Source organism: Gossypium hirsutum, chromosome D02, assembly GCF_007990345.1.
Source record: "Gossypium hirsutum isolate 1008001.06 chromosome D02, Gossypium_hirsutum_v2.1, whole genome shotgun sequence".
Lineage (NCBI taxonomy): Eukaryota > Viridiplantae > Streptophyta > Magnoliopsida > Malvales > Malvaceae > Gossypium > Gossypium hirsutum.
Genome location: NC_053438.1, coordinates 50760828 through 50770474, shown reverse-complemented (window position 1 = coordinate 50770474; position 9647 = coordinate 50760828). Strand labels below are relative to the sequence as shown.

General features: G+C 34.6%; 1 protein-coding gene across 1 annotated transcript; it reads left to right on the top strand.

Moving 5' to 3' along the window:
• Positions 1–4609: 4609 nt before the first annotated feature.
• LOC121214560 (secreted RxLR effector protein 161-like) lies at positions 4610–5326 on the top strand. Its single transcript, XM_041088336.1, has one exon. It carries the CDS (start codon positions 4610–4612, stop codon positions 5324–5326), a length of 717 nt encoding a protein of 238 aa, XP_040944270.1.
• The last annotated feature ends 4321 nt before the right edge of the window (positions 5327–9647 follow it).

The following is a 9647-nucleotide window of genomic DNA, read 5'->3' as shown; positions in this document are numbered from 1 at the left end:
TTTGATGAGAGAGAAAGTGAGAAGTTATACCAGCTTGAATAGATAGTATAGTCCATATAGGAGGATCAGCATAAGTCGTACTCCATGAACTTCCATTACCAAATTGATTGGGGAATTGGATTTTTCCTGCAATAATATCAAAATCGATTATATCAGGAAGAACTAGATAATATAACAGCTAAACATGAAAGACCATTACAGACAGAGTTAACTTATAACTTATGCTACTCGGTTCACTCTTTCCTCTTCGTTTTTTCCGAGGGAAGTCAACAAACATGAACATGGCTAAAAGGCAACACTATTTCTACTATCAAAAGTAAACTCAAGCATTTTGTTGCCAAAAAGTTTTACATTTTCTAAATTTGTTTGCTTTTGTACCCAAATTCACTTTTTTTTCTTTTTGGTTCCTAAAGCAAGTAAATAGCAGAAGTAACAAACACTGGTACATAATAAACAAAAAATGATGAACAATTTGGGGAATAATCCAAATAATTAGCATTCTAATCTAAGAATTGGAACTCTCTCAAATTTAAAAGGATAATACGGGCTTGATCAAATTCAATGTAGCGTCACTGAATCGAAATTGAATTCAGGAAAAATAGCAAAATTAACAAAAATGATCACAAAAATTTAAAAATTGAGAAACATACTGGAAAGAGAGAATGGCAACGGAGTGGCGATAGCCATTGAAGTTGTTGGAGGAGAAACAGAAGTGAAGATGGAGTGGGAAGGGAGGCGAACTCTCCTTAGCAAATTAACGGCAGCTTTACGTAGATACATCTTCTGCTTTTGCAGTACGGCGGTTTTCTACCCTCAATATTTTTTATGATTCTGAAATAAAAGAACACAAAAGAAACTGAAATAAAAATGACCCAATTATTTTTTATGATTCTCAAGAGCAAAAACAACCTCAATAGGCATAATTAAATCCAAATTAAAATAACATCCATGGAATTCAATACAACAGAAATTAAAGGAGAAACAAAAAGAACTTGGAACCTTGAAGAAGGTGCTGGGTAGGAGAAAACTGGAGAAAGCAAAGGAAGATGCCGACTGGAGAAAGCAAAGGAGAAAGCAAAGCAAAGGAAGAAAGCAAAGGAGAAAGCAAAGAAAAGAAAAGAAAAGAAAAGAAACGGAGGGAGCAAATCGGGCGAAATAGAAGAGGCAAAGGGGAACAGAAGAGGCAGAGGGTAAAACAGGGAGGGTAAAGTGAAGCAGGACCTAAACTGAGCAAAAGGGACGGATTAGAAATCAGTGAATTTCACTGATTAGGTCAGTAATGTTTTAGCCCCGTAATAGTAATACATTGAACCAAACAACTGATTAGAGGCGTAATAAGTGGGGCCCATCGATTAGGGGTGTATTGGCATAGCCAATACACCCAACCAAACATGCTCTTAATATTTTTCAGTTTTTTTGTTGTTTTAAAGGGTAGACTATAGCCTATAAATAGTTTGTAAGCTTTTGATTTTATAAGAGAGAACAATTTTATATTGAGAACATTTTCTACAATTTGGTATCTGAGCGATGGAGAGTGTGACTAGTAATGTGCCATTGCCTCGACTAACAAAGGTGAACTATGTGAATTGGAGCATCCAAATGAAAGCTCTTCTCGGGTCTCAAGATGGTTGGGAGGTGGTCTAAGAAGGTTTCGTAGAACCGACAACTATTGCGGGATATACGGCGGCTCAAAACAAGGCATTGAAAGAAATGCGGTCGAAAGATAAGGCGGCATTGTACATGTTATTTCGAGTCGTTGATGAGTCGGGCTTTGAGAAGATTGCAAGTGCGACAACTTCAAAAGAAGCGTGGGACATTTTAGCAAAGGTGTACAAAGGAGCCGACCGAGTTAAACAAATCTGCCTTCAAACTCTTCGTGGCGAGCTGGAAGGCATGAAGATGAAGGAATCGGAAGGTGTCTCTGACTATATCACGCGTGTTCAAACCGTGGTGAACCAACTCAACCGAAACGGAGAAGCGTTAACCGATGCACGAGTTATGGAGAAGATTTTGAGATCATTAACTAACAGTTTCAAGAATGTCGTATGTGCCATAGAAGAGTCAAAAGATTTAGCAACGCTCACAGTCGATGAACTCGCCGGTTCTCTCGAGGCACATGAACAACGTAAGAAGAAGAAGAAAGAGGAGACACTCGAGCAAGCACTTCAAACCAAGGCATCAATCAAAGACGAAAAGGTTCTCTATTCTCAAAGCCTTCGAGGTAGAGGTCGTGGTCGTGGAGATCGAGGAAATGATCGAGGTGGAAAAGGTCGTGGTCAAGAAGGGAATTATGAGGAGAAGGAGCATTCAGACCAACAAAATTGGCGTGGAAGAAGACGTGGTCGTGGAAGAGGCGGATGGTCTAATTATTCCAACGTCGAGTGCTACAAGTGGCAAATATGGTCACTATACGAAGGATTGTAACTCTGATAAGTGTTACAATTGTGGTAAGGTGGGACATTTTGCGAAAGAATGTCGCGTCTCAAAAAAGGTGGAAGAGACAACCAACCTAACCACGGAAAATGATGAGGCAAAAGAAGGTTTTCTCTTGATGGCACACAACGAAGTCAACACCAACAACAACATGGTGTGGTACCTTGACACAGGTGCAAGCAACCATATGTATGGGTTCAAGCACCTATTCAAAGAGATGCAAAAGGTTGAAACGGAACATGTGTCATTTGGAGATGCGTCGAAGGTTGAGGTAAAAGGCCAAGGTACCATTTGTTATTTATAAAATGATGGGTTAGTTAGGTTAATCCATGATGTGTATTACGTACCAGACCTCAAGAGCAACATTTTGAGTATGGAGCAACTTATGGAAAAAAGGTTATTCGGTACTTATGAAAGATCGGGTGTGACACTTGAAAGATAAGGAAGGGCGTTTGGTCGCTCGAGTTGAAATGGAAAGAAATCGCATGTTCAGGTTGAATCTGAGAAGTGTTCAAGGAAAATGTTTGCGAGTTGATGTTGAAGACAAGGCGTCGCTGTGGCATCTCCGTTTTAGCCATCTACATTATGGTGGTCTAAACGAGTTGGCGAAGAAGAATTTGGTGCATGGGCTACCAGACATGGACTATGAGGGAAAATTTTGTGAAGAATGTGTGCTCGGTAAGCATGCCAGAACTTCGTTTCAAAAGAAGGCAGAATATCAGGCTAAGTAACTTCTCGAATTGATTCATACCGACATATGTGGACCAATCACCCCGAATCTTTTAGCGGTAAAAGGTATTTCATTTCTTTTATCGATGATTTCTCACGAAAAACTTGGGTTTATTTTCTTAAAGAAAAATCCGAGGCATTTGAGGTGTTCAAGAAGTTCAAAGTAATGGTTGAAAAAGCAACTGGTAGACACATCAAATCTGTACGATTTGATAGAGGTGGCGAGTATACTTCGACGGCTTTCATGGAGTATTGTGAGGAGCAAGGCATAAGACGATTCCTAACCGCACCGTACTCTCCCCAACAAAATGGTGTGGCTGAGAGGAAGAATCGAACTATTCTCGACATGGTTCGATCAATGCTCAAGAGCAAGAAGATGCCGAAGGAATTTTGGGCGGAAGCCGTGCAATGTGCCATCTATGTGCAAAATTGATGTCCACATGCGAAGTTGGATGATCAAACACCACAAGAGGCTTGGAGCGAACAAAAACCATCAGTTTCTCATCTTAAAGTATTCGGTAGTGAGGCCTATGCACATGTGCCGGATCAGCGAAGAACGAAGCTCGAAGACAAAAGCAAAATGTTTATTTTTATTGGGTATGATGAGAAAACAAAAGGATACAAGTTACTCGACCCGATAAGTAAGAAGGTTGTGGTAAGTCGTGATGTACTATTCAATGAAGCAAGCGAGTGGGATTAGAATAACTCAACGGAGGTTATCATCAAAGATGGAAGATCATCAATCGCTACACCAACAATCATACCGACAAATCCTGAAACTACCGATGATGAAGATGAACCGCAACTACCAAAAATGCAAAGTTTGCAAGATCTATATGATTCAACAAATGAGGTACATATTGTATGTCTTTTGGCAGATTCCGAGATTATAAGTTTTGAAGAGGCGGTGCGAGACAAGAAGTGGCAAACTGCTATAGATGAGGAGATTAAAGCAATTGACTGCAACAACACATGGGAGTTAACGGAATTGCCGAAAGGAAGTCAGCCCATTGGTGTGAAGTGGGTGTTTAAAAGAAAGATGAATGCTCAAGGTGAGTTAGAACGGTACAAGGTGCGACTTGTTGCAAAGGGATATAAGCAAAAGGAGTGGATCGATTATGATGAGGTATTTGCTCCCGTTGTAAGAATGGAGACAATCCGGTTGCTCATTGCACAAGTGGCACAATTTAAATGCCAATATTTCAAATGGATGTCAAGTCGGCATTCTTGAATGGTGTGCTTAAAGAAGAAGTCTACATCGAACAACCACCCGGGTATATGAAAAATGGAGAGGAGAAGAAGGTGCTGAAATTGAAGAAGGCACTTCTCCGGGTTGAAGCAAGCACCGCGGGCATGGAATACTCGTATCGATACATACTTCAAGGAGAATGGGTTCAAACAATGTCCTTATGAACATGCCCTCTACGTGAAGAAGAATGGAGGTAATATGTTATTTGTTGCTCTTTATGTTGATGACCTCATTTTTATGGGGAACAATGGTGAGATGATACTAGATTTTAAGAGCAAAATGACACAAGAATTCGAGATGACAGATTTGGGTTTAATGAAATTTTTCCTTGGTTTGGAGGTTCAACAAGAAAGGACAGGTATTTTTGTGTCACTGGAGGTATATGCAAAGGAAATTTTGAAGAAGTATAAGATGACACATTGCAACCCGGTATCAACACCAATGGAACCAGGTGTAAAACTCTCGAAATTCGATGGAGGAGAACGAGTCGACGCAAGTAAATACCGAAGTTTGGTGGGAAGCCTTCGCTATCTCACTTGCACAAGGCCTGACATTTCACTAAGTGTTGGCATTGTAAGTCGGTTCATGGAAGAGCCGGTTTATTCACATTGGAAGGCGTTGAAGCGAATCCTACGGTACATTCAAGGAACGGTATCACTCGGGTTATTTTATTCAAATATGGAAGATTACAAGTTGATTGGGTATTCCGACAGTGATTGGTACGGAGACTTAGATGATCGGAAAAGTACATTGGGATATGTGTTCTTTATGGGTAACACAACATTTGCTTGGCTTTCAAAGAAGCAACCAATTGTGACACTATCGACATGTGAAGCTGAATATGTGGCAGCATCTTGGTGTCTGTGTCATGCTATATGGCTCAAAAATTTGTTGGGCGAGTTGGAGCAACGATAACTTGGTGCAACTGAGATACGAGTTGACAATAAATCAGCGATTGAGTTGGCAAAGAACCCAGTGAATTATGAGAGAAGCAAACACATTGACATTCATTTTCATTTCATCCGAGATCATGTAAAGGAAGGAAGTGTGAAATTAGTGCACGTGGCAAGTCGGGACCAAGTCGCGGATATCTTTACAAAACCGCTATCGATGGTACTCTTCGACAACTACAAGAAATTAATCGGCATGAAGGATGGCAGAAGCATTTAAGTTTATAGGGGAGTTTTGTTAAATAAACTTAAATGAAAGTTAAGAGTTATGTAAGTGAAAGGTCAAGAGTTGAAAGGTCAAGAGTTATGTTGTTTTTAATGGATTTAAATTAGTAGTTTTTTTGTTTAGGAAAATAAAAGGTCAAGAGTCATTGGTTTATGATTATTATTAGATTTTAATATTTTTAGATTTTTTGTTGTTTTAAAGGGTAGACTATAGCCTATAAATAATTTGTAAGCTTTTGATTTTATAAGGGAGAACAATTTTATATTGAGAACATTTTCTACAGTATGCAAGGAACATATTTAATTATTACAGCCGGATTAGGAGAACCTCATGAGATTGTTCTCTTAAATGTGTTATGGGGCTATAGGTTGGAAAATTACTAATATAAAGGGAAAGGGAATTGGCTGATCTATATTTCATCAATGGCATCTTTCTGGAGAACAGTTGTAAAGCAGTAGTGGACTCCAGCCGACCATCAAAGAAGTGGTCTACAAGCAGATCACAAAATGGATTCAATTATTTTTTAACTCATGAAATTGTAATGCCTATTTTTTTCTTAAATATTTATCCAAATAAAATAATCACAATTAATAACATTTTGAGGGATGCATTTTAAATACCTTACAAATTTTTTTTCCAAACACACCCTTAAATTTTATTTTTTTAAACTATCACCAATTTAAAGATTTTTTTTCATAATTTTTCTCATTCGCCCACATAATGTGTCATGTGTTATGATTTTTTTAAACTTTCATGCTAATCTGAATTCTACTCAGGCTTAGTTATGAAAATCTATTCAATTGAGATGATTTCAGGAACGAATTAAATATAGAATTAATTGGGAAAAGATTAAAAAACTAAAAAGTAGAAAAACCAATAAACTTTATGATAAAAGTATTTATATCTTTCAATAATTTTATATAATTTTTTTTAAAATTAATTGGCTTAAACTATAATTTTAAAAGATATCTTAAAAAGGTTGAGTGCATAAAGTTGGAAGTTTAAGATTGGATCATTGGTGCTAATGTTAATTTTATACAGGGGTAAATTTAGGAATTTTTTATTTAAACTTTTTGAAATGTCAAAATGTATTTTTATCCTTTATTAATTTATAATTTTATTATTTTTAAAAGTCTAGGTTTCTTTTTTCATTTTTAAAATCAAAGTGTAAATTTACTGTATATTAATTTATGAATTTTTTTTATTTATGAGAAGACTGAAAGGTTTTTTTTCTTACATTTGAATTTGCCCCTAATTTTATATGTTTTTATGTGGTTCCTTCGCTCATAGCATGAGTGTCACATAATCTAGTATAAATCTATACTAGTTATAAATTCTATGATTGAGTTGATATCAGAAATTAACTTGAATACCAACTGAGTTGAAAAAAATTTAAAAACAATAAATTTTTGGTAAGGGTATATATTGTGGGTGTAGTGTATAACTACTTAGGCTTAAAATCCATTAAAATTAAAACTAAAAATCAAGTTAGCCCAATATATAGACAGGTGTTAATATGTTGAACCAAATATCTATATCTATTTTACCTGCTTTAGAATTGAAAGGCCTTGTTTCAATGGCATCTAAATATGTAAAAACGTCAGACTCATCTATACCTACGATTAAAGTTCGTATTTTTCAAGCATCTATGCATTTCATGGTTGTTGTTATTTTTAACTAATTTGTTTCTTGTTACCAAAAAGAAAACAATAATGCAATGTCATTAAATTAAAGGTTGGGGTTAAATTTGGAAGATTATTCGTATAAATTAAAATACAAAAATTTTATGGGGTATACATGAGAGTTACACATGAACTATGATTTAGTATTCAATTTGATATATCAACCTTGACTTTATATAATTTGATACATGAATATTAAATTTAATTCATTTTTCACAAATCATTAACACATTACTTGATGTAGTATCATTTTAAATTTACTTTTTGCATATATTTACCTAACATGAAAATTCTTGAATTTATTTATTTTTTAAATATTTATAATTTCTTTTTTTGGGAATAATAACGGGGCAAAGCCTGAACAACAAATGCAACTAGCGCGACTCAAACCTAGGTCACACCTAGGGCGGTGAACACCCTTCACTATCAGGTCATCATCACATGGGGTTCTTTAAATATTTATAATTGAATTAATATCAAAATTTTATATGTAGAAATAAATTAAAGTTCACATATCATATTGCACGTTAAATCTAAATTAATGTGTAAATTAGATATTTACCATTATAACTAACATTAATTGCATTCAAAATTATTGTTTGATTAATGAAATATGATTTTTTTTGCAAGGTTGACTTTAACTAAGTTATGGTACGAGCTATTTTGTTCCATTGTTGTGTATGTTAGGCATATCATTTATAAATATTTTATAGATTGCCCCTTTTGTGTTATATTTTATGTGATTAAAATATTATAAAATTGTAAAAAAAAATTACATATTAATAATTTATTTTATATAGATTTTAACATGTTGATATATTTATATTGGGTTCATGTTATTTTTATGTCATGTTTAATTATTTTTTCATGTATTTATGTTGATATCTCAATTATGTTTTATATAAATTTGTCATGATAATTTATTCGTTAAGTCTAAATAAAATTATTTAAAAATTGATATTATTTATTAGGCATAATGACAAAATTAGCCCTTAACGTTTGGGTGTTTAGTCACTTTGGCCTTTAAGGTTTTTTTTTTTGGAGCACTTTCATACATAATCTTTGTTTTTTTGGTCAAATTGGTCATTTTTAACGGTCTTGTTGACGTGGCCGTTAAGGGACTAACGACGTTGGCATGGAATTTTTTTTCACCTAGGTACCACACGTATGTAGATGTTGACATGACATTAGGGGTGTGCATTTGGTTAACCTACCGGTTAACCGACCCGAAATAATTATAACCGAATTAACCGACCTTCCAAAATTTTTAATTGTTAACCGAACCGAATTTTTTTTAAAAAAATTTAACCGAACCGAAATTTTTTCGGTTAATTAGGTCGGTTAACCAAATTAACCGAAAATTGTATGGTTTTTATTTTTGGTTAAAAATTAACCGAATTAACCGAATTACCCGATTGAATCACTACATAATTAAAAATATTACATAAGTCTTTGAATCACTACGTAATTAAAAACATTACATAATTCTTGAAATTAACACATAGTTGAAATATAAGTCTTTAATATTCTCCATTTATATCATTTTTTTCTCTCCAAAAAATCTCCATTTGCATTAAACCTAAAAAAAAAAACATGTGTAATTGGGTAGATTCTTAATAGTTAGACTTTAGTTTTATTTTTATTGGGTTGGTAATTGGGTAGACTTTAGTTTTAGTTTTATTGGGTTGGGTAATTGGGTTAGGTTGGTAATTGGGTTGGGTAATTGGGTTGGGTTGGATAATTGTTATTAATTTTTTTCGGTTAACCGAATTTTCGAACCGAATTAACCGTTAACCGAAAAATCATAAAAAAATTTTACCAACCGATTAACCGAATTCGGTCGGTTAACCCACCGATTAACCGAATGCGGTCGGTTAACCGAATTTTTTCAGTTTTACCCGAATTATGCACACCCCTACATGACATACAAGACAAAATAATGACATGCCAGCAAATGAATTTAAACTTAAAAAATAATTAAAATTAAAAAAATGTTTAGAAAATTTTTAGGGTTTACCCACCATTAAAACAATTAAAAAAATTAAAACAACTTAAACACTAACCAGAAAAGAGAAGCTTGATCGATCACAACAAAAAATTGAACCCTAACTTTTGAATCAGTTAATCAAAACAAAATATTAGAACCCTAACTCGAGAAAGGAAAAAATTGGGGTATTTTTATATAATTTTCACTTTCAAACTATTATATATGTTATTTCAATTAATGTTTAGGGTTCTTGGGTTTGGGGATTTTGGTTTAGGGTTCAAAATTTTGGGGATTTTAAGGGATTTTCAGGTTATAGGATTGTTGAGTTTGGGGAATTTTAGGTTTAGGGTTCATTTATCACATGTTTTCTCTTGGCTCTTGCAGTGAAGAT

Excerpts from the sequence above, each read along its gene's own strand:
- LOC121214560 (XM_041088336.1), top strand. The coding sequence starts at position 4,610 with ATGTTATTTGTTGCTCTTTATGTTGATGACCTCATTTTTATGGGGAAC.